We start from the raw sequence: 23808 nt of genomic DNA on the forward strand, positions 1-23808 counted from the left end.
GTCTGATTAAGGGTGGAACATAACATTAGCAGTGTATCTCACCAAATGTGGGATGTGGAAGAAGTTACCTATCTAATGCTTATCATACGCAACATTCGCTGTCGTTCTCTGGACTAGTCTTACAAAGTATTGTAAATGGATACCTGTTTTGGGAACATGGTGCCCTTTCAATGGGATTATGCAATCACCTTAATATACCAGGGCACATCCAAGTTTTGATGTACACCAATCACGGGCCTGTACTTTAGAGCAGGGGTGGGGAACAGTTTTTCCACCAAGGGCCATTTGGATATTTATAACATCATTCGCGGGCCATACAAAATTATCAACTTAAAAATTAGCTGACCAAGCCCTAAGCAGGCAGCTGCCCCAGATGACACCCCCCCCCCCGGCACAGGCAAGCATCCAACCAGTGGTGCACTCGCCCACCTGGTGGCACAGGATGGTCTGTTGCACCAGCCGGGCGTAGCTATCCAGCTGCACGCCGGAGTTGCTCCTGCTCCGCATGGTCGGGGCCAGATTCAACAGCCGGCTCCTGCTACCTCTGCCTGCAGGGATGAAATGAAGACACACTGGCTAAGAACTCGCCCCACCCCCCCGTGCATTCGGTCCCTGCCCCCTTTGTCACCACTTCCGCACCCCAGCCCTCTTATAGTACAGAGGGAATACGTTTCTCCATGGCCCAGGTGGGAAAGGGTTAACACAGTTTCTTGGGCGGTCCTAGCCACTCCATAGCCAACAACTCTTCTGCAAGGGGTGAAAAGGGTTCCTTTTCTCAGCAAAACAAACTGCCTTGAATAGAAGCTATTCCTGTCCATGGGAGGGGGTGGATCACCAATCTTAGATCCTTCTGAGCTAGAGATCTGCCAGGACCCACAAAGGGCTGGACCAAATGATTTCACGGGCCTTAAACGGCCCCCGGGCCTGACGTTCCCCACCCCTGCTTTAGAGGATGGTGGTTACAATGTCAGACTAAGATCTGGGAGACCCAGATTCAAATCTCCACTCGACAATGGAAGCTTGCTGGGTGATCCTGGGTGAGCCACACACTCTCAGCCTAGCCAACCTCATAGGGCTGTCGGGAGGGTAAAATGGAGACAGGAAGAACCATGCCATAGACTGTTTTGGGTTTCCACTGGAGATAAATGCAAGTCAATACACACACACATAGGTCTGCAATCCTGGAATTTTTTACACTTAACATATGAAACTACTTTATAACATGTCAGACTGTAAGTCTGACCATTAGAACAAGTGTGATGTAATGGTTAGGGTGTTGGGATAGGGTGTGGGAGACCCAAGTTCGAATCCCCACTCTGCCATGGAAGCTCGCTTGGGCTAGTCACACATTCTCAGCCTAACCTACCTTGCAGTGTGGTTGTGGGGATAAAATGGGAGAAGGTAATAATGTAAGCCACGTTGGACCCCCATTGGGAAGAAACATCAGGTATCAATGAAATAAATCAGTCTATTTTCGTTCTACTCCAGACAGTTGCTGCAAGTCAACATTTTCAGCGGAGAAAAATTCCTCCCAAGATGAGACACAGGCTTTGAACTGGGATCCTTCTCTGTGCAAATCACATGCTCTGGGGAGGGTGGAGATTGGAGAGGGAGCTCAGCAGGGGTGCGATGCCAAAGAGTCTGTTGTCTTTTTCCTCTAAGAGAATTGATAGCTGTAGTCCGGAGACCTGTTGTAATTCCAAAAGAACTCTAGCCCCCCCCCCCTTGAGATTAAGTTCTGAGCCAGCAAGCCTAGCAGCTACAGAGGATCCCAATTTGTCCTTAAAGTAGTATTTTAACCAAGAGTACCTTCAGCCTTGGTTTATGCTCCATTCAGCCTTTGTGTTGTGTTGCCGGGAGAATGAGCTGCGTTGTCCAGGGGAGTAGATTCTACTGGCCTGCCTGACACTATGCAATGTATTTTAACCCTGTATTCTTTTTTTTAAAAAAATATTTTTTATTTTCTTCATTTAATATATCCACATAGAAACAGCATCAAATACTAAATAGTAATAACAAAAATAAAAAAACTAACAATATCACTAATTTTACAATAGAATGACTTCCCCCTCTCCCTCTTCCATCTAGAAATAAATTGTATAAACTTTTGCTAACGGAGCCAATCCCGATATTATTTTAACCTGTTCTTATCCTATCCAGGAGCCCCGTGGCGCAGAGTGTTAAGCTGCAGTATTGCAGTCAAAAGCTCTGCTCATGACCTGAGTTTGATCCCAACGGAAGTTGGTTTCAGGTAGCCGGCTCAAGGTTAACTCAGCCTTCCATCCTTCCGAGGTTGGTAAAATGAGGACCCAGCTTGCTGGGGGTAAAGGGAAGATGGCACTGGCAAACCACCCCGCAAACAAAGTCTGCCTTGGAAACGTCGGGATGTGACGTCACCCCATGGGTCAGGAATGACCCGGTGCTTGCACAGGGGACCTTTACCTTTTATATCCTATCCAACATTATTAAATCAATACCTACTATAAGATTAATACAAAGTATAGATAAGTTAACCCTGTATTCTAACCCTATTCTCCATTAGTAGCCTTCCCTCTGCTGGAGTGGGGGTCGACTTCTGGATCTGTCCAATTTTGCTCCCAAATAAAGCCTAACCTGTTCCAGACTCTTGCCTGAGCAAGTTTTGCTGGAGGGACATTGGGGACTGAACTCTGAGTTTGACAGCAACCCTAGCACTCATGCACCAGTGTGGCAGTAGGGGGAGGGGAAGCCTTGCCTGGAAGCACAAGCGTCGCACAAACGGGATGCACGCGCACACGCTTTTGCATGGAAGAAAAGAGCCAGAGTCCAGTAGCACCTTAAAGAGTAACACAAATATTTTCTGGCAGGGGGTGAGCTTTCGTGAGCCACAGCTCACTTCTTCAGATACGAACAACTCACTATCACTGTTCAATCAAAGTGGGTAGCCGTGTTTGTCTGCAGCAGTAGAAAAGGGCAAGAGTCCAGCAGCACCTTAAAGACTAACACAAATATTTTCTGGCAGGGTGTGAGCTTTCGTGAGCCACAGCTCCCTTCTTCAGATGCAGCTAGAATGTGAACCCATCTGTCTTTTAAGTAGAGGAGAGTGAATTCAGACAACACAAACACTCTCCACTGTTTAAAGAAAGATGGATTCACATTCTAGCTGTATCTGAAGAAGTGAGCTGTGGCTCCCGAAAGCTCACACCCTGCCAGAAAATATTTGTGTTAGTCTTTAAGGTGCTGCTGGACTCTTGCCCTTTTCTACTGCTGCAGACAAACACGGCTACCCACTTTGATTGAACAGTGATAGTGAGTTGTTCGTATCTGAAGAAGTGAGCTGTGGCTCACGAAAGCTCACCCCCTGCCAGAAAATATTTGTGTTACTCTTTAAGGTGCTACTGGACTCTGGCTCTTTTCCTACTACTGCAGACAGACTAACACGGCTACCCACAGAAAATATTCTTGTTAGTCTTGAAGGTGCTACTGGACTCTTGCAGACAGACTAACACGGCTACCCACTGTGAATTATTTGCACGGAGGAGTAAATAATACATTTCCGCCTTTCAAGCTTCCCTCCCTGGCAGAGCAGGCCGCGCGCGCGCCTGGCCCGCACAAGCTCCCGGCATGCCCCGCGCGAGCCCGGCGGGCGGCGGCGGCGGGGGGAAAAAAGCTTCGGCGCCGCCTCCCGGCATGCACCGCGCCCACCCCTTCCCTCCGAGGCGCGAAGACTACAACTCCCAGCATGCCCCAGCGGTAGAGACTTCTCCTCCTCCTGCTTCTCCTCCGTCCCAAGAGCAGGCCCCGCCCCCTCCTCCCGCCCCCCCTCGGCCGGGGCGGGGCTCCCTCTCCCTCCCCCGCCCCTCCCTTCCCCACCCCCCCGTGCCGGTGCCGTGAGGTCGGACCCCGCCATGGACTCGGACTCCTGCGCCTCCCCACCGCCCCCCCAGGTGAGACCCTCGAGGGGGGTGCAGGGGGGTCTGGGCAGCCAGCGTGGGGGCGGCCGGCTGCTCCCCCCCCCGAGTGCAAGGCGCCTTTTGCAGGAGGGGGGGGGGAAGGGAGCCATCGCGCCCCCATCCCGGGGTGGGGGGCAGCCATTGCAGAGACCCTTCCCCCCAAAAGAGAGGGGCTCCTGCTTTTCTCCCCCACCCCTCCAGATTGCAAAGCGTGTACCCCCCCTTAAGGAACCCCCGCCTCCACCCCGCCAAAGGGGATGGAAAGACCCCCCTCTTTGGATCCGAGGGGCGCGCCCTGTGCTAACTCGCCCCCCCACCCCCCCACCCCCGGGGGTCTCTCTCGGCAGGATTTCCCCCCCAGCTCCAGGAGATGCCGCACCGTGGAGGACTTCAACAACTTCTGCACCTTCGTCCTGGCCTACGCCGGCTACATCCCCTACCCCCAGCAGGTGAGCGACCCCCCCTCTCTACCCCACCCCCCCTGGGCGAATGGCTCCTGCCGGGCGAAGGTGGGCGGGGAGGAGCGGCGGTGCCATGGCAGGAGGCAGATCTCAAGCCAGGGGGGGGGTGTTTCCCGAGGATCGAGCAATTGTGGGGGGCTGTTTGCATGTTGGGGTGGGTGGGTGGGAGGTGTCTCCTGAGGATCGAGCAATTTGGGGGAGGGCTGTTTGCATGTTGGGGTGGGTGGGTGGTGTCTCCTGAGGATCGAGCAATTTTGGGGGGGCTGTTTGCATGTTGGGGTGGGTGGGGGTGCCTCCTGAGGATCGAGCAATTTGGGGGGCTGTTTGCATGTTGGGGTGGGTGGGGGGTGCCTCCTGAGGATCCAGCAGTTTGGGGGAGGGAGGGGCTGTTTGCATGTTGGGTGGGTGGGGGGTGTTTCCTGAGGATCGAGCAATTTTAGGGAGGAAAGGGCCCTCTGCATGTTTAAATGCTTTTTTTTTTAAGGGGGGGAAACCCGGCTAGTGGGGAGAAGCGCCGGAGGCACGATTTGGGGGGGAATGGAGGCGAGGAGAAACCATTGCACAGCCCCCTTCCCCCAAAAGAGAGGGGTTCTGCCTTTCTCCCCCTACCCCGCTCCAGATGGCAAGGCGCTTTCTCCCCTAAGGAACCCCACCCACCCACCCCGCCAGGCTGGGAGGCATCGGAAGCGTGCCCGCTATGCCCGCGCCTCCCGGGCTCTGTCCCAGTTTGGGGGATGCCCAGCGCTCACATCTGGACTTTATTATTATTGCTGTTGTTTTATTCCTCCCAATCCTCTGCAGGACTCCGTGCGGAGCAGCCCCAGCCCCCCCAACAGCACCGGCGGCACCATCGACAGCGACGGCGGGGAGACCCACTATGGGGTCGCCCCCTCGGCCCTCTCCCTGGGCCAGCTCAAGCGGGGCGCGTCCTACTCTGCCCTGTACCCCTGGGACGAGCCCGGGGGCTTCCTGCTGGAGAGGAAGAAGCCGGAGAAGATGAGGAGGAAGAGGAAGCTGGGGAGGAGGGACGGGCAGGCGGCACCACCGGTGGCGGCGGAGGGGGGAGAGTACCGGGCAAAGCGGCTGAAAGAGGAGGAGGGGAGGACTCCTGCAAGCCCCTCCTCGGAAGGTGAAGCTCAGTCCTCCGCCGATCGCTGTTCAGCTTGGGACTCGGACACCCCTTCCAACGCCTCCTACCCGCCGGCGGTCCTCAAGGAGGAGCAGGGCCCGATCCAGACGGTGGGCAAGCGCACCATCATCCGGCAGGGGAAGCAGGTGGTCTTCCGGGACGAGGACGGCAGCGCGGATGACGAGGACATCATGGTGGATTCCGGTAGGCGGCGTGGGAGAGGGAGGGTGGGAGGGCAGGGTCTCGGGCAGCGGGCAGGGTTTCCCTCGGCACAGTGCCCCGTGCATGCCCGTGTGTGTAGGGAGGGGGAATCTGTGGCTAGATTGTGACGCAGGGATGGCTGCTTGTGTGCGTTTGGAAGGATTATTACACCAGGCGCCGCAGAACCGAATCCTGCTGTTGCGAACTGCTCCTGGGGCAGAGCCCTGGTTCAGGTTAAGCCTCATGCACACCGGTCGTAGCCAAGGAAGGGATTCTCTCGTGCTTCCTACTAGTGAGGAAACCAATGCCTTATAAATCTGGAGGAGGGATGCTTAGGGAACTATCTCTCCACTCTAGGCATAACTGTGAAAAGCAGAGGAGTGGGTGTGCTGTTGATCGCATATTTATCCTATCTTTCCTGTAAAGAGATGAGAGGTCCTCCCTTCCCCATGGTATCTTCACACCAATCCTGTAAGGTAGATTGGACAGAGCGAAAATGACTGGCCTGAGATGACGATCATGGCTGGCTAGAATTGAGAGCCAGTGGGGTGTAATGGTTAAGAGTGTCGGACTAGTATCTGGGAGACCTGGGTTCAGATCCCCACTCGTGCCTTGGAAGTTTGCTGGGTGACCTTGGGCCAGTCACACTCTCTCACCCAGGCCTGCCTCACAGGGTTGTTGTGATGCTTAAATAGAGAGGAGAATGATGTAAAACGCTTTGGGAAGAAAGGTGGGGTACAAATGAAGTAACTAAATTTGAACTTGCAGTTTGAGAGATATAAAATGCGAAGAAATGGGGTAAAATGTGGTGTCTTTCTTTAAATGAAAGTTTGGGGACCCTGAAAGATCGAACCTAAATTTTTGCTGTTTTAACATTAAATGCATCATTTATGATTTAGCATATAACATCATAGAATTCAAGTGTAAATGTCTTTTCTACAAGCAAAACTTGCTTATTTACTTCTTTCCTACCCCATCTTTCTCCCTAATGGGAGTCCAGTTTACATTGTTCTCCTCTCCGCCGTTTGACCCTCACAACAACCCTATGAGGTAGGTTAGGCTTGTAAATAGGCTCTGTGCTACCTTAGCACGTGTATTATAATTTTTTGCCCCCTGACAAGGAAAATGCAGAAATTAGAACACAGAATCTGTAGTAAATAAAGAAGTGTTTTTATTTGCACAGGACACAGCCCCTTACAATCTCAATAGGACCACCAGCAATTTGGATACAAAGTTAAAGTTTATAATATTGCAGATACGAACCTATTTAAGATATTATTAAATACATTATAACTATTTATTGTTGCCAAATTATTCATATATAAACATATCCTTGATATGTACACAATTATTATCAAATGTTGCAGATTGTCTTGCATTAAAATATTCATGCCAGACATTTTGAATGAGCTAAGACTGCCTTGAAAAACATTCCTCACCCATTTCGAGAGATCTTGTCAGTTTTCCAACTGGAAAAATTTCTTCAAAATGAAATATATTCTGAATTTTGTTTGTCTCATGATGCCTTGCCCTGACCTGGATAGCCCAAGCTAGCTCGATCTCATCAGATCTCAGAAGCTAAACAGGTTCAGCCCTGGTTAGTATTTGGATGGGAGACCACCAAGGAAGCCCAGGGTTGCTATGCAGAGGCAGGCAATGCCCAACCACCTCAGTTGGTCTCTTGCCTTGAAAACCCTACGGATCGCCATAAATTGGCTGCAACTTGCCAGCACTTTCCACCACCTCCAGCACTTTTAATGGGAGAGGGTGTGGCTCAGTGGTAGAGCATCTGCTTGGCATGCAGAAGGTCCCAGGTTCAATCCCCAGCATCTCCAGTTAAAGGGACTAGGCAGGTAGGCGATGTGAAAGACCTCTGCCTGAGACCCTGGCGAGCCGCTGTCTGTCTGAGTACTCAATACTGACTTTGATGGACCCAGGGTCTGATTCAGTATAAGGCAGCTTCATGTGTTCACCATCTTCTATTTTGTGTGGGTGTGTGTGGAGTGCCGTCAAGTCGCAGCCAGCTTATGGCATCCCCTTTTGGGGTTTTCATGGCAAGAGCCTAACAGGTGGTTTGCCAGTGCCTTCCTCTGCACAGCAACCCTGGTATTCCTTGGTGGTCTCCCATCCAAATACTAACCAGGGCTGACCCTGCTTAGCTTCTGAGATCTGACCAGATCAGGCTAGCCTGGGCCATCCAGGTCAGGGCATCTTCTATTTTATAAAGAATTAAATACATCATGGTGATCCATTATGTATTTAATTCTTTATAAAATAGAAGATACTTCATAGTATCTTCTATGGTTCTCCCTAATATGTGCTTCTGCTACTAACAGCAGACACGGGGGCGGATGTTATCTAGTTCTGCCTGAGGGTTGCTCCAAATAGACGTCTGTCTTCTCACAGCAAACAATCCATATGCAGTTGGATTTGAAATGTCCACCCATCTGGTTCTCTTGAACCTATCCTCCCTTTCCTCTGGATGTCTGAACGTCTTCTCCGTGCATCCCTTGGCGGGTTTTAACGTTGTATTGGCTTAATTATTTATGCCACTAGGCGTACTGTTTTGAGAGCTGCCTTAGGCTACTTCTGGGAAAGTTAGGCTATCAATATTTTATCAAAATAAATGTTAAAATCCCCGGACTGTGTTCCCATCAGATGACGATTCCTGGGACCTCGTGACTTGTTTCTGCATGAAGCCCTTTGCCGGACGGCCCATGATCGAATGCAACGAGTGCCACACCTGGATCCACCTCAGCTGTGCCAAAATCCGCAAGTCCAACGTCCCCGAGGTCTACGTCTGCCAGAAGTGCCGGGACTCCAAGTTCGACATCCGACGCTCCAATCGCTCCCGGATGGGCTCACGCCGACACTTCCTGGACTAGCAGGTGGACCCTTCCCTGAGATGCAAATGGACTCACCCTGCAGAACTCAAGACTCCAGTTGGAGGGGAAGGAGCAGCTACACAAGCAATGGTTCCCCTCTATGCTGGGAGCTCTCTGGGCATAATGGTACCCTGGTGCCCCTTGAATGCCTGAACCACTGCTGGAAAAGGGACTGATCCGATGCCCGAATCAGCTGGGAAAGGCAGAACTGGGAGGGTGATAGCAAGGGGTTAGCAGCCTCCTGCGTGTGTCTCTTCGTCACTACTGCTTACCTCCTTATCCCAGCATGAAAATATACCAGTGGGTGCTGAGGAGCTACACACTGAAAGGGTAGAGATGGGAACAAGGTGTCTTGGGCACTGAAAGAGGCTGCGGCTGTCCGTCTCTGTCCCAGGGACGATGTCAGGTCTGTCCTTTGGTTTGTGTCTGGGATCTCTCTTAAAGGACGCGGCGGGGGGGGGAGAGGGTAACCTGGCTCATCCAGTGGTTTCTCAATAACAGGGGATGCTACCCCTTTACCTGAAGCTGTGCAGTTCTAAAAGCAACGTTTGTGAGCTGGGCATTGGATGGAAGAAGCCATCTGTGGGTGAGGCCGAAAGGAAGGTTCACCACCCTGTCTGAGTTGTCTCTGATGTGTTTTTTGCTGACTCTAAAGACTCTGGTCAAACGTGGCTTCAGATTTGCCTCCCACTTTAATAGGCTGTCCCTTCTCCCCAGATGTTCTGAAAAGTGGGATAGGTGCTCATTTTTGGGGGGGTCAAGCTACTGGATGCAGAAAAATGTAGGAGGGACCACAACCTGGCACCTGGGCAGGGGTCTGTGCATTTACAAAGAAGGGTGAGGGCTGGCCCCTTCTAATATCAGAGGAGTGTGGAAGTTAGGATGTCTATAATCACAGGCCCCATGCATTCTAGCCTAGGAGCTGCTAAAGGAAACTGATGCTGAAGACACTTTCATAGTGGGGAAACAGTGGGGAATCTTTGGGCACAGAGTTCTGTGTTGCTTTGAGAAGACCAAACTCTGTCCAATCAGACAAGAGAGGCGAGGGGAGAGCTTTTCTGGGGGAAGGGCATAGTGGAACATACCCAAGAATACCCTCTCCATGCCTTGGCTCAAGTGTCAACAGTCAGCCTTGCAGTGGTTTCCTGTGGAGATTTCATGTGAGATCGCATGAAAAATCTCAAGTTCTGTGTTGCCTATGGACTCAAGTGGTGGGTTCTACAGAGATGCGGGCAGGGAATTCCCTCCACCCCAACTTCATCACTTACCAATAGGCCAGCGTAGGACCACTTCGGTTGTGTTCTTCTGTCTTGACCTGGAGATGCCTGACAAGCGGAGAAGCTTGTCAAGGAGATCTTGACTTGCCAAGACTGAGAAAGTCGAACCCAGCTTGCTCTTTCATGTTGAAACCTTTCGCCAAAGATGGTTTTCCCTGTGGCGAAAGCTCCCCCCCCCCACACACACACACTTTACAATTGAAAAGAAGCATTAGAGGTAGCCTGGGGCCTCGTCTCAGGTTTTTATTTCTGCAAAATCACTGTGGGATTCTTTCCTCTAATTTGCAGGTGTGAAACCTTTTTGGGGTTGACTTCAGGGTTTTCGATCTAGGATTTAATTTTAGTTCTTGGTGTCATCTGTATCTTCAAACCGGGCGGTGCCTGATATTGGCTTTTTCAACAGAAGACTATTAAACACCCGTATACCTGAGTACATCCATGTATAATTTCAGTTTTGGAGCTTTAATTTTTTTTTTAAATAAAATTTTGTTTTATCAAAAAAGGCTTGTCTGTCTTTAAATTTTTTAAAGGTTTTTGTGTGTGGGTGGCTTATTTGGGTCACACGTACTAGAAGAGTTGGTTTTTATATGCTGACTTTCTCTACCACTGAAGGGAGAATCAAACTGGTTTACAATCACCTTCCCCTCCTCACAACTATCACCCTATGAGGTAGGTGAGGCTGAGAGAGTGTGACTAGCCCAAGGTCACCCAGCTGGCTTCATGTGGAGGAGTGGGGAAACTAACCCGGTTCACCAGATTAGCGTCCGCCACTCGTGGAGAAGCGGGGAATCAGACTCAGTTCTCAAGATCAGAGTCCACCGCTCCAAAACACTGCTCTTAACCACTACACCATGCTGGCTCTCTCAGGGCTTTGACATGCTTGGAACATAGGGGCCCTTGGACCTCACTGTGGCAGAGAAGCTAGCAGACCAAGGTGTACCCCTGTTAAGGTGAGGAGAGACCACAGAGTGGAGAGCAGGGCTTCATAGGTACTGAGTTGCTCACTAGGGCTCCATCGCCTAAGGTTAGAGTAATGCTGCTATGTCAACCCCAGCTTTACAACTGCTTTTTGTAGATTCTTGCAAGGAGGAGGAAGTTAATGTTGAAACAACTACCCTGTTTTTTTTGGGGGGGGGGGGTCCCAAACCTATTTCCAAAAGATGCTACAGTATTCTAGGGGATTGTAGGCACAAAGCCCCCCACTCTGCTCACTGGCAAACTCCTGTCAATCTGCAGTAAGAGAAGGGCTGATGAATTGCTATCTTTGAGGGTTGCCAACCTCCAGGTGGGGCCTGAAGATTTCCCACAAGTAAAGATTATCTCTAGGTTACAGAGATCCGTTCCCCTGGAGAAAATGGTTGCTACGGAGGAGCTCCGATCCCTCCCCAGGCTCCACCTCCAAATCTCTAGGAATTTCCCAAACTGGAGTTGGCAATCCTACTACTGTTCCAGGGCATTTGGCAAGATGACAGTGCACAGAGAGAGGGCTGCTGTGGTTTAATCACTCAGTGCAAGTGTTCAATATTGTGCTCTGGTGGTTGCAAAATGCTGCGTGAAAGGTAAAGGGGGAACAGCTTTTCAGCAGGGAAGGGAGTATTAAGAGGGAAACCAATGCATTAGGTGGGTGGTGAATGCTTAGGGTAGCTGTTGCAACAGGATTAACCCAGCTGCCCCGATGGGCTATGCACCCTCTGTATGACTTGATAGCCTCATCTGGCACCCCTGTGCTCTGGCAATAAGGTGCCGGGAAAATGAACAGTGAGGTGGGGCCATGGTCAGTGATAGAGCATCTGCTTGGCATGCAGAAGGTCCCAGGTTCAGTCCCTGGCATCTCCAGTTAAAGAGAACAGGCAAGTAGGTGATGTGAAAGACCCCTGCCTGAGGCCCTGGAGAGCCGCTGCTGGTCTGAGTAGACAATACTGACTTTGATGGACTGATTCAGTATAAGGCAGCTTCATGTGATATCATGCTCCTCTAGGAATCACTGGATACTCTTTGGGGAGGGGCTGTGGCTCAGTGGTAGAGCATCTGCTTGGCATGCAGAAGGCCCCAGGTTCAATCCCTGGCATCTCCAGTTCAAGGGACCAGGCAGGTAGGTGATCTCTGCCTGAGAGCCGCTGCCAGTCTGAGCAGACAATACTGACTTTGACGGACGGAGGGTCTGGTTCAGTACAAGGCAGCCCCATGTGTTCAACAGCACAGCGAGCCCAGGGTCTGGACTGGGTTGCTCTCCCAGGGTCAGAAAGAGCCGCGGGGTGGGGAGTCCAGCTGCACTCACCCTCCAGAGACCAGAGCAAAGGGCGCGCCTCTCAGCTGCCATCTTCATTGATGAGCTGCCTATTGTCGCGAGCATTTGTCTCCAGATCCTTTATGGACGCAGCGCCCAGAACCCTTGGAATATTGAACATTTCCATCGACGCCTCCCGCACCCCAGCAGAGCATGCAAGGCGACGTGCGCAAAGACAGGTGACCAGGCACCGCTCCGCACGTGGCGATTCGTCCCCCATCCCCGCAGATGTTCTAACTGAACCGGAAATCTACGGCCCTGCCTTTTCCTACCCCTACGAACCCTTCTACTGGGAGCTCACATCATGGCCTCCTCCATATGCGGGGTGGGGAGAGAGCCAAAAACAAACACGTTATGCAGGGGAGATTTTTTGCCTCGGGTTTGCCGCTCCCTAGATGCACGTTTCCCAGAGCTCAAAACTAAGTCCCCGTGCAGAGTTTTGAGAACTCGGATGGGGGAAATGTGCACCTAGAGAGTGGCAAATCCAAGGCGGAACCTCCCGTGCGTAAATGGCACGGTAGCGAGGGGGCCGAACCCGCGCCAGGCTGCAAGGAGGAGCGGCTGGGAACCAAACGGAGGAAAGGAAGCGGAGCTCCGGAGGGCAGAACTTGGGAAGGCGGTAGCGGCTGGGAGTGGAGGCAGGACAACTTTGGGGAGGGGCCGTAGCTCAGTGGGAGAGCATCTGCTTGGCACGCAGAAGGTCTCAGGTTCAATCCCCGGCATCTCCAGTTAAGGGACCAGGCAAGTAGATTATGTGAAAGATCTCTGCCTGAGACCCTGGAGAACTGCTGCCGGTCTGAGTAGACCAGTGGTTCCCAACCTTTTTTTGACCAGGGACCACTAGGACTTTTTTGTTCGGTGCAGGGACCCCAGGGTTCAAAATAAAAATTCTGAGAATTTGAAAATAAACTTTAATCATAACTGTTAAACATTAAACTTAGAATAATATTTGAATATATATATTTATAATAGAGAACTTTTAATTGAAAATATTAATTTATTATGGGTTTATAACTTTGTTTCGCGGACCTTAATTTAGTTCTCGCGGACCCCTGGGGGTCCACGGACCCCCGGTTGGGAACCAGTGGAATAGACAGTTCTGGCCTTTATAGATTAATGGTCTGACTCAATATAAAGCAGCTTTTATTAAGGGAGGAGTCGTGGCTGAGTGTCCTGGTTAGTATTTGGTTGGGAGACCACCAAGGAATACCAGGGTTGTGCAGAGGAAGGCACTGGCAAACCACCTCTGTTAAGTCTCTTGCCATGGAAACCCCCAAAAGGGGTACATGTACACACACACGGCTGAGTGTGGGGTGGGGCTGTGGCTCAGCGGTAAAGCATCTGCTTGGCATGCAGAAGATCCCAGGTTCAATCCCCGGCAACTCCACTTAAAGGGACCAGGCGAGTAGGTGATGTGAAAGGCCTCTGCCTGAGACCCTGGAGAGCCGCTGCTGGTCTGAGCAGACAATACTGACTTTGGATGGACCAAGGGTCTGATTCAGTAGAAGGCAGCTTCATGTGTTCCACTCTCGATGCTGGGAGCGGAGACTACTGCACACCTCCCAAACGGAGGCTCTGGCTAGACAGTTACAACACAGAGCAACCCTCTTCTGCCCCCTCCCCAAGCTGCCGAGGAATACATCCACACCCCTTTGCCATCTTGAGAGGGTGAGAGCTACACCTGTTGAATAGGGTTGCCAACCTCCAGGTAGTAAGCTGGAGATCTTCTGCACTGATCTCCAGCTGATGGAGATCAGTTCACCTGGAGGGGAATGGCCGCTTTGGCAACTGGAGTCTTTGGCATTGAAGTCCCTCCCCTCCCCCCTCAGGCTCTACCCCAGAAATCTCCAGGTATTTCCCAGCCCGGAGCTGGAAACCCTATGAATTAATGCACAGCATGCAGTCTTTGTAAGGTGAATGGTCTCTGCTCAGCAGCCCCTCCCCCCAAAATCTTCTCTGAATGTTGGGGGTGAAAGCCAGTTCAAGCACCACAGGACAAGGCAAACCCTGCCCCCTTTAAAATCTAGCAGTTTAACCTTTACCCTCACTGATGAAATGTTGCTCAAGAAAAGGCATTCAAAAGGACAGCATCCCTGCTAAAAAAATAATAAAAACCAACACCATCATCCCTCTATGGCTGTGTTAATGGTAAGGGAGGGGGAAGGGTAGAGGGGACTGGAGCAACTGCCCTATGAGGAGCGGTTAAAATATTTAGGGCTATTTAGCTTGGAAAGAAGAGGGAGAAACTATGGATGTATATGAGGATGGCCAAATTAACAGAATTCCTACATGCAAAAGATATGGAAGAATTCAAAAAAACTTGGGTAAAGGCCGTCACATATTGGGATAAACTGGCAAGAATGGATTTTACTAATTTAGTTAGTGAGTTATAGAAATAAGTTTTATTACTTTTCTATTTTATTGTTAATAATGTAATTTTTAAAACTGTTCAGACACTTCTTCGGAAGTCTGGTGATGGGTCACTTTTTATGGTGGGTGGTGGGTCAAAAGGGTATTTTCTGTTTTTCAATTTTATTATTTTGTAATCCTGAATGTAACAATTAGAGCATATAATTGATACTCTTTTGTATTTTCTTATTTTCTTTTTAGTATTGTTTTGTTTTATGTTAAAAAATAAAATAAAAATTTAAAAAAGGAAAGAAGATGGTTAAGGGGAGACATGACAGAGGTCTATAAAATTATGCATGGTGTGGAGAGAGTGGACAGGGAGCAGCTTTTCTCCCTCTCATAATACTAGAACACAGGGGTCATCTTCTGAAGCTGGAGGGTAAGAGTCAAAACTGATAAAGTATTTCTTCACACAACACATAGTTAAGTTGTGGAACTCCCTGCCCCGGGATGTGGTGATGGCTGCCAACTTGGAAGGCTTTAAGAGGGGAGAGGACATGATTATGGAGGGGTATTCATGGCCACTAGTTAAAATGGATACTAGTCATGATGCATATCTATTATCTCCAGGATCAGAGGAGCATGCCAAATATATTAGGTGCTGTGGAACACAAGCAGGACAATGCTGCTGCAGTCGTCTTGTTTGGGGGCTTCTTAGAGGCACCTGGTTGGCCACTGTGTTAACAGACTGCTGGACTTGATGGGCGTTGGTCTGATACAGCATGGCTTTTCTTATGTTCTTAATTATTCCAATACCAATTCCTATTTAGTTCCAGTCCTTCATAGATAATACAAAAATCCGCAATTAAGTCTTAGTACAACAATTAGATATCTGCATTCCTCACTCACCACCTCTGTATCCCGGCAGGCTACTTACATCTTGAGCTGGTCTTCAGAACTTGGCTCTTACCAAAGGAATCATGAAGAAGCAGTTGGTTTTTATATCCCACTTTTCTCTACCTTTAAGTTGTCTCAAAGCGGCTTACAACCAGCTTCCCTTCCCCACAACAGACACCTTGTGAGGTAGGTGGGGCTGAGAGAGTTCGGAGAGAACTGTGACTAGACTAAGGTTACCCAGCAGGCTTCATGTGGAAGAGCAGGGAAACCAAACACAATAAAGCAAGTCACACAATTTTTGTTTTGTTTCCCAGTGCATATAAAAGTTACCTTTACACTATACTGTAGTCTATTAAGTGTGCAATAGCATTATGTCTAAACATGTACTGTAATAATAATGGAAAAATTTGAACTATTGAGAGAATCACCAAAATGTGACACAGAGACACAAAGTGAGCACATGCAGTTGGAAAAATGGAGCCGACAGACTTGGTCGCAAACGTAATATCTGCAAAGCGCAATAAAACGAGGTGTGCCTGTAGAATTATTAACATCAGAGGACAAGTGGAGAGAGTGGATGGCCTAGGGAAAAACCCGAACAGCACCCTGTCGCTAGATCCTTGTTCTGGTTTCCCTAGTTTTCTAGCAAAAGCCAAGGAAAAACACATACACCACTAGAACAATTCCATTCCATCTCTCCAAAGTGGGAGATTAAGCAGTCCTACCTCGACGTGAATGAGCCCCGTGGCGCAGAGTGGTAAGCTGCAGTACTGCAGTCCAAGCTCTGCTCACGACCTGAGTTCGATCCTGACAGAAGTTGGTTTCAGGTATCCGGCGCGAGGTTGACTCAGCCTCCCATCCTTCCGAGGTGGGTAAAATGAGTACCCAGCTTGCTGGGGGTAAAGGGGAGATGACTGGAGAAGGCACTGGCAAACTACCCCATAAACAAAGTCTGCCTAGGAAACGTCGGGATGTGACGTCACCCCATGCGTCAGGAATGACCCAGTGCTAGCACAGGGTACCTTTACCTTGCGTTTGGCTCTTTGCCACTCTCAGGTAACTGTATACCCCCTTCCCCATTTGGCAGAAGTCGCAATTGATCTTTGCCAAGTGCATTCCCACCAGAGATTCACTGACAGCTCTACCACAAAGTGGGTCAATTTTATTGTCCTTATTTGTTACAGTAGAAACCGGAGGCTCCGCCCTCAGCAGAGTGTCATGCGCTTTGCAAAGTTCCCCATCACAGAAGAGGGGAGGAGGGGAGGAAGACTGTCATTGCAGAGGTGTCTGTCCAAGAGTAAGCCACCAAGCAAAAAAACCCCAAACGAACAACCCTTGAGGCTTCTGGTGCTTTGCGTGGAGCCCCTGAGAAACCCCCTTCCAAGCCCGGTGTTGGATTAAAAACATTTTCATTTACTACCCCGCTGCTTTCCTAGAGGGACGATTATGGCCATGCAAAGTTTGTTTTCTTCCAACAGCTTCAAAGGATATTGGAGCACTCCACCTGTAGAACAGGGAACCCAGGGGGGAATGGGAAATCTTTACCGCACAACAGTTAAATATAAAAACAGAAATGAAGGGAAGAGTGTTTGGGGCTGGCCACAGAGGAGACCAAGGTATCTGTCAAATAAAAAGGGAAACCCATATGTGATTCTGAGGATGGAGAAAAGCAGGAGTATGGCAGGCCGTGTCTAGGATTCCTTGCAATCTCCTATTGTTTTGCTCAGGGTAAGGGCTATGGCTTGTTGAGGGGTCAGAATGTAGGCCCACGGAAAAGAGATCAGTAAGGACATGAGGGAGGAAAGAAGTATCTCATGAGTGCGCATGGTTCAAGGATTATCAGTTGCTACAATGCTCGTTTCGGTCGAGACGCACCCGCTTTTGGAGAGCTTGCATAAAAAAAAACGCAGGTGCTCCAGGGATGGGCCAAGAGCAAGCCTCGCAGGCCAGCAGCCTCCACTGCCATTCCTCTCGCACAGAGGCTGTAAAAACAGGTGGCGCGGATGCTTTGGGGTGGCACAACAGCAGCTCCCTGCCCAGAGGAAAGATAACACGACACCCCACAGCATCGAAGGGGATGGTGACCCTATTGCGTAGAGGTTTGCTCTTATTTGGCACGCTTGGTTTGTATCTGCTTGGCCTCCCCTTTCCCCCTCCGCCCTCCCCTTTTCCTAGTTTGACAACTGGGAAAAGAAAACGTGCAGCCCCAAGGAAGGGCTCTTCGTTCAACAGCCTCCTGGGACCACGGGCAATCTGACGGGGGTGCTGTTCTTGCCGAATATGTCCCCTCCCCTCCAAACTTGACATGATCAACTGTTAAACTAATAGCGGGGCCAGGACCAGTTTACATTAAAAACTGTGTTTTGATTTCAGAAGATTCGTGAACGCTACACTGGCTTTACCGTGCTGAGGATACACAGGTTTCCCCCCCCTCCCGGAGCAGGGGGCGGACAGGTGGGGGGCCAAGGCAGTTAATTCCTTTAATCCACTACATTCTTCATCTGAAGTAACCCCACTCTCTGCAAGTAACCAATCTTATTGCCAGCTCCTCTAGTACCCTCCTTGCCCAAAGTCCCCCTGGCTGAAAAGAATAGGGTCCTGGTGTGGGGAGGGGAGGGTTCCCACACGCCATTCCCCCCCTCCGGCACCTGGGGGATGGCAAGACAGGAAACACTGCCACACGCCCAGCTGCATCGCCCCAGCCACACCCAGGCTTTGCTCTCATCAAAAATCCGCTTCGTTTCATTTGTCCCGTAACGTCATTGGTGTAAAAACCAGCCTTTCTGAAAAGATCATAAAATTAGAAGCGTCTCCAGGGGCCCTGAAGACATCGTGAATCCAGGAAGGAAAGACGGCACAGTTTCTACTGACCCCTGGCATAGAACCTGGCATCTTTCCTGCTTCGCTGCCAAATTAGCCATCCGCATCTATCCGGTGAGCTGTTGGAGAAAGGTAGGGAAGAAAGCAATGGAAAGGGGCTGCAATTAAGGCCATGTGCAAAAGTCACGTTCATTAAGTAGAAGTGAAAGTCTGGTCCAGATGGGTAGCTAAGTGAATTTAGTGTAGTACAGGCTAGAAGAAGAGTTGGTTTTAATATGCCGACTTTCTCTACCACTTAAAAAGAAGAAATAGTTGGTTTTTATATGCCGACTTTCTCTACCACTTAAGGAAGACTCAAACCGGCTTACAATCACCTTCCCTTCCCCTCCCCACAACAGACACCCTGTGAGGTAGGTGGGGCTGAGAGAGCTCTAAGAGAGCTGTGACTAGCCCATGGTCACCCAGCTGGCTTCATGTGGAGGAATGGGGAATCAAACCCGGTTCTCCAGATCAAAGTCCACCACTCCAAACCACAGCTCTGAACCACTACACCACACTGGTGGTATAGAATCTAACCAGCTTACAACCACCTTCCCCTCCCAACAACAGACACCCTGTGAGGTAGGTGAGGCTGAGAGAGTGTGACTAGCACAAGGTCACCCAGCTGGCTTCGGGTGGAGGAGTGGGGAAACAAATGCAATTCAGCAGATCAGTGCCTGCAGCAAAATAAATGCAAATGATTTCGGGTAAGCATCTACTCTCGCAATACTGAAGAGCAAAACTGGAGATGCAAACTGGGAGGGGGGGCAACCACAGAAACTAAACGTCCCCCTCCCCTCAGATCATTTGCAACTAAGATTATCCCCACCTCTGAGCAGGCCCTGAATGGCAGTCACCAGGACCAGGACCGGAGAAGAACAGGCATTCCTACTCACATTGCTTTGGTATCCTAAGGGCTTCGTTGTCGGCAGACATCACTTGGTGCAGAACTCCCCGGAACTGGTAGAGCACTTTCAGGCTCTTCTCCTCCCCGACGCAAGGGTCATAGAACCCGGGCAGACCAGCCTGCAGAAGGGGTATTGCCACAGGCTCAATCCAAGAGGGTGGCAGTGGACAGGCTACAGCAAGAGCAGGGCTTGGGTGCCCAGACTCCCAACAATGGAAATCTCGTTTAGCGGCCAAGGTCATGTGACTGAGCACTTCCCTGTTTTCCTGGGAAGAGACTGTTTCCATAAAGGGAATAGACTGTTTCCGTGTAGACATTAGGAAGAATTTTCTAACAGAGCCGTTCCTCAGTGGAATAGGCTTCCTCGGGAGGTGGCAAGCTCTCCTTCCCTGGAGGTTTTTAAGAAGAGTCTAGATGGTCATTTGTCAGCAATGCTGATTCTATAACCTTAGGCAGATCATGAGAGGGAGAGCATTTTGGCCATCTTCTGGGCATGGAGTTGGGGTCATTGGGGTGTATTTGTCAATTTCCTGCATTGTGCAGGGGGTTGGACTAGATGACCCTGGTGGTCCCTTCCAACTCTATGATTCTATAAAGGGCAGAGTTGTTAACCACCTGCTCTGCCCCCCCTCCCAACCCTGTGGACTATTCTGTTGATGGGAGGCAGATTTGTTAGGTTGGGTATTCCCCATTACTATGCAAGGGTGAGAAAGCTGGACAGTGGAGAAATCTAACAGGAATAAAACTGATTTACTTGAAATATTGTTCCATTGCGAACATTATGATGATGCCAGAAATCGTTCAATTACTCCCCTTCTATCTCCGTTTGTACACTCTTACACCCCCGAGGTCTCTTTGGCAGAACATCTACTGGAAGAAGTGTGTGTGTTAAGTGCCGTCAAGTCGCTTCCGACTCATGGCGACCCTATGAATGAATGTCCTCCAAAATGTCCTATCTTTGACAGCCTTGCTCAGATCTTGCAAATTGAGGGCTGTGGCTTCCTTTATTGAGTCAGTCCATCTCTTGTTGGATCTTCCTCTATTCCTTCTGTCCTCAACTTTTCCTAGCATGACTGTCTTTTCCAGTGACCCTCGTCGTCTCATGATGTGACAAAAATATGATAGCCTCAGTTTAGTCATTTTAGCTTCTAGGGTCAGGTCAGGCTTGATTTGATCTATAACCCACTGATTTGTTATTGTTTTTTGGCAGTCCATGGTATCCGTAACACTATCCTCCAACACCACATTTCAAAGGAATCTATTTTCTTCCTATCAGCTTTCTTCACTGTTCAGCTTTCACACCCATACATAGTAATAGGAAATACGATGGCATGAATTAATCTAGTCTTGGTGGCCAGTGACACATCCTTACACTTCAAAATCTTTTCTAGCTCCTTCATGGCTGCCCTTCCCAGTCTCAATCTCCTTCTGATTTCTTGGCTGCAGTCTCCCTTTTGGTTGATGGTGGAGCCAAGGAATGGAAAGTCTTGAACAATTTCAATTTCCTCATTGTCAACCTTAAAGTTGTGTAATTCTCCTGTAGTCATTACTTTTGTTTTCTTGATGTTCAGCTGTAGTCCTGCTTTGGCACTTTCTCTTTTAACTTTCAGCAGTTGTTTCAAACCTTCACTATTTTCTGCCAGTAATGTAGTGTCATCGGCATATCTCAAATTATTAATGTTCCTCCCTCCAATTTTCACTCTACCTTCATCTAAATCTAATCCAGCTTTCCTAATTATATGTTCTGCATATAGATTGAAGAGATAGGGAGATAAAATACATCCTTGTCTGACACCTTTGCCAATTGGAAACCATTCTGTTTCTCCATATTCTGTTCTAACTGTGGCCTCTTGTCCAGAGTACAGGTTGTGCATCAAAACGATCAGCTGTAGAGGCACACCCACTGGAAGATAGGGTGACTTTTTTTATTTCACACTCCGTAGCAAAATTTTGCTCTTATATCCGTTGGAAACGGGAGGCATTAATGATGAACAAAGACCTTATGGACAAATCTTCAGACTAGTAATCATGGATGAGATGTTGTAAGTGGGAACTGCATGGTTTTATCATAGGATGTATATTGTATATTTTATGCTGGCCTTTGGCTGTAATAAAGATTTGATTTGATTTTCTTGAAATGTGGCGTTGGAGAAGAGTTTTATGGATAACATGGGCTGCCAAAAAGCCAGATAAGTGTGTTCTAGATCAAATTAAGTGTGCACTCTCCCTGGAAGCTAAAATGACTAAACTGAGGCTATCGCACTTTGGTCACATCCTGAGAAGACAAGACTCACTGGAAAAGACAATAATGTTAATGAAAGTTGAGGGCAGTAAGAAAAGAGGAAGACCCAACATAAGATGGATTGACTCTACAAAGGAAGCCACGGCCTTCAGCTTGCAAACCCCCAGTAAATCTGTTAATGATAGGAAGTTTTGGAGGCCATTCATTCATAGGGTTGTCATAAGTGACTTGTCAGCAATATAAACAAAAATACCCTTTTATTTAAATACTATCCCTGACCTGGATGGCCCAGGCTAGCCTGATCTCATCAGATCTCAGAAGCTAAGAAGGGTCAGCCCTGGTTAGTATTTGGATGGGAGACCACCAAGGAATACCAGGGTTGCTGTGCAGAGGAAGGCACTGGCAAACCACCTCTGTTAGTCTCTTGCCATGAAAACCCCCCAAAAAAGGGGTCGCCATAAGTCGGCTGCGACTTGACCGCACTTTACACACACACATTTAAATACTGATGGAATTTCATGGTTTTCTGTAGTTAGGGTGTGTGTTGACAGTAAGTGTTTAGGATCCACAATGAGTGGAGAAAAGGGGGTTAAAAGCAAGTAAATAAATATCACGTCATGGAAGACCAATCTTGTCTCTCAAACATTAATGTCTTACTATGTGGAAGGAACTAGCACCTTGAGGGGCCACCTGGTTGGCCACTATGTGAACAGATTGCTGGACTTGATGGGCCTTGGTCTGATCCAGCATGGCCGTTCTTATGTGACATCTAAAAAACAACCCCAAAGACAGTCACCTCTCCCTGGGTACTACATTTGAAAGGGTGGGGTATGTAAAGACTGATCTAGAAGAAGAGTTGGTTTTTATATGCTGGCTTTCTCTACCACTTAAGAAAGAATCAAACTGGCTTACAATCACCTTCCCCTCCCCACCACAGACACCTTGTGAAGTAGGTGGGACTGAGAAGGCTAGAAGAGAGCTGTGACTAGCCCAAGGTCTTCAAGTTGGCTTCATGTGGAGGAGTGCGGAATCAAACCTGGTTCTCTAGATCAGAGTCCACAGCTCCAAACCCCTCTTTTAACCACTACACCACACTGGCTCTCAATAAATAAATATAATGTCATGGAAGACCAATTTTGTTTCTCAAACATTAATGTTTTACTATGTGGAAGAAACTAGCAGCTTGAGATATTTAAAAATCAACCCCAAGGCAGCCACCCCTCCCTGGGTACTACAGTTGGAAGGGTGGGGGGCTGTACGGGTTGATCCGGAGTGCCCCCTCCACCTCTGCCACATCTTCACTTGGTCCTTACCTTGGATGCTTCTGTGAGGATGAGCTTGGAGTCCTTCACCAGGCACTGCAAGGGCACTGTCACATCTATGACCTTCACCTTCTCGTTCCTTCTGCTCTGGTCGTTGACAAACTTCCCATACCAAGCATTCACTACGATCAGGCCTGCGTCAAGGGAAAGGGCAGGTAGGGCCAAATGCCAACACAAACATCACACAAAAGTTGGGGGCATTTCAACAAAGGAAAGGGGAGGGGCTGTAGCTTAGTGGTAGAGCCTCTGCTTGGCATGCAGAAGGTCCCATGTTCAATCCCCAGCATCTCCAGTTAAAGGGACTAGGCAAGTAGGTGATGTGAAAGACCTCTGCCTTGAGACCCTGGAGAGCTGCTGCTGGTCTGAGTAGACAATAATGACTTTGATGGACCAAGGGTCTGATTCAGTATAAGGCAGTTCCATATGTTCAAACGTCCTCTTGCTGTCTCCACATCACATCAACTGATGAAACTGCTACACTTGCATTAGCTAAACCACCTATGTAGACCAGAGTGGGCTGCACAAGGTTTTCGGGAGTCTCTGCTTAGCTGACAAAGCATACAGGATCCCAAAGGATTTCATGAGCATTTGTGTAGTACTTTTCCTAATACATCTTTCTTGTAAGCAAAGTCAGAAGAATGTTACAAATTTCATGTAACAAATGTTGTTTATTGCTTACATAGATAGAAATTGTTGGTATCAAAGAATGTAGTAGATACCTTGGTTGGATTTTTTTCTTTTAAAGTATCTGAGCCAGTTTTTCTGGCTAACTAGAAATGGATTTGACTTAATCCCTCAATAAAGGTTTTAAAAATCAAAACAAACTAACAAAAGAGATGAAACTGCTTCCCTAACAAGGATTATGGCTTTGGAACAGTCAGCCCTACCCTCTCGTCTGCAGGGCTCTGTGTGTGTGTATCCATCCTACACTGAAGAAGACGGGGGGGGGGGAGTCCCAGCTCTGTGCTGAGAACAGCTCAGATAAGTTACGCGTAATTATCAGGCAGGACAATTAAACACTGCTGCCTAATCACTGGGAATCCTCTCTGGTCCTTCCCTT

The 23808-nt window shown here is 49.1% G+C and overlaps 2 protein-coding genes across 2 annotated transcripts in view; one reads left to right on the top strand and one right to left on the bottom strand.

The window, feature by feature from the left end:
* Positions 1 to 3883: 3883 nt before the first annotated feature.
* Positions 3884 to 8680, top strand: PHF13 (PHD finger protein 13). Its single transcript, XM_056865344.1, has 4 exons — positions 3884 to 3926; positions 4280 to 4381; positions 5195 to 5726; positions 8382 to 8680. Exons 1-4 carry the CDS (start codon positions 3888 to 3890, stop codon positions 8606 to 8608), a joined length of 900 nt encoding a protein of 299 aa, XP_056721322.1. The 5' UTR covers positions 3884 to 3887; the 3' UTR covers positions 8609 to 8680.
* Positions 8681 to 18151: 9471 nt separating this feature from the next.
* The window catches only part of DNAJC11 (DnaJ heat shock protein family (Hsp40) member C11), a 71411-nt gene continuing 65754 nt past the window's right edge, over positions 18152 to 23808 (bottom strand). Inside the window, exons 14-16 of the mRNA XM_056865104.1 lie at positions 22740 to 22882; positions 19174 to 19303; positions 18152 to 18357 (exon numbers count right to left, since the gene is read on the bottom strand). Of these exons, the coding sequence (XP_056721082.1) occupies positions 18332 to 18357; positions 19174 to 19303; positions 22740 to 22882 (299 nt within the window). The 3' untranslated portion in view covers positions 18152 to 18331. The remainder of the gene's footprint in view (positions 18358 to 19173; positions 19304 to 22739; positions 22883 to 23808) is intronic.

Source organism: Euleptes europaea, chromosome 19, assembly GCF_029931775.1.
Source record: "Euleptes europaea isolate rEulEur1 chromosome 19, rEulEur1.hap1, whole genome shotgun sequence".
Classification (NCBI taxonomy): domain Eukaryota; kingdom Metazoa; phylum Chordata; class Lepidosauria; order Squamata; family Sphaerodactylidae; genus Euleptes; species Euleptes europaea.

Bases quoted from the DNA above. Each gene is read 5' to 3' on its own strand.
- PHF13 (XM_056865344.1), top strand. From the start codon at position 3,888: ATGGACTCGGACTCCTGCGCCTCCCCACCGCCCCCCCAG. The intron at 4,382-5,194 runs GTGAGCGACCCC...AATCCTCTGCAG, and splicing joins ACATCCCCTACCCCCAGCAG to GACTCCGTGCGGAGCAGCCC. The intron at 5,727-8,381 runs GTAGGCGGCGTG...TGTTCCCATCAG, and splicing joins GGACATCATGGTGGATTCCG to ATGACGATTCCTGGGACCTC.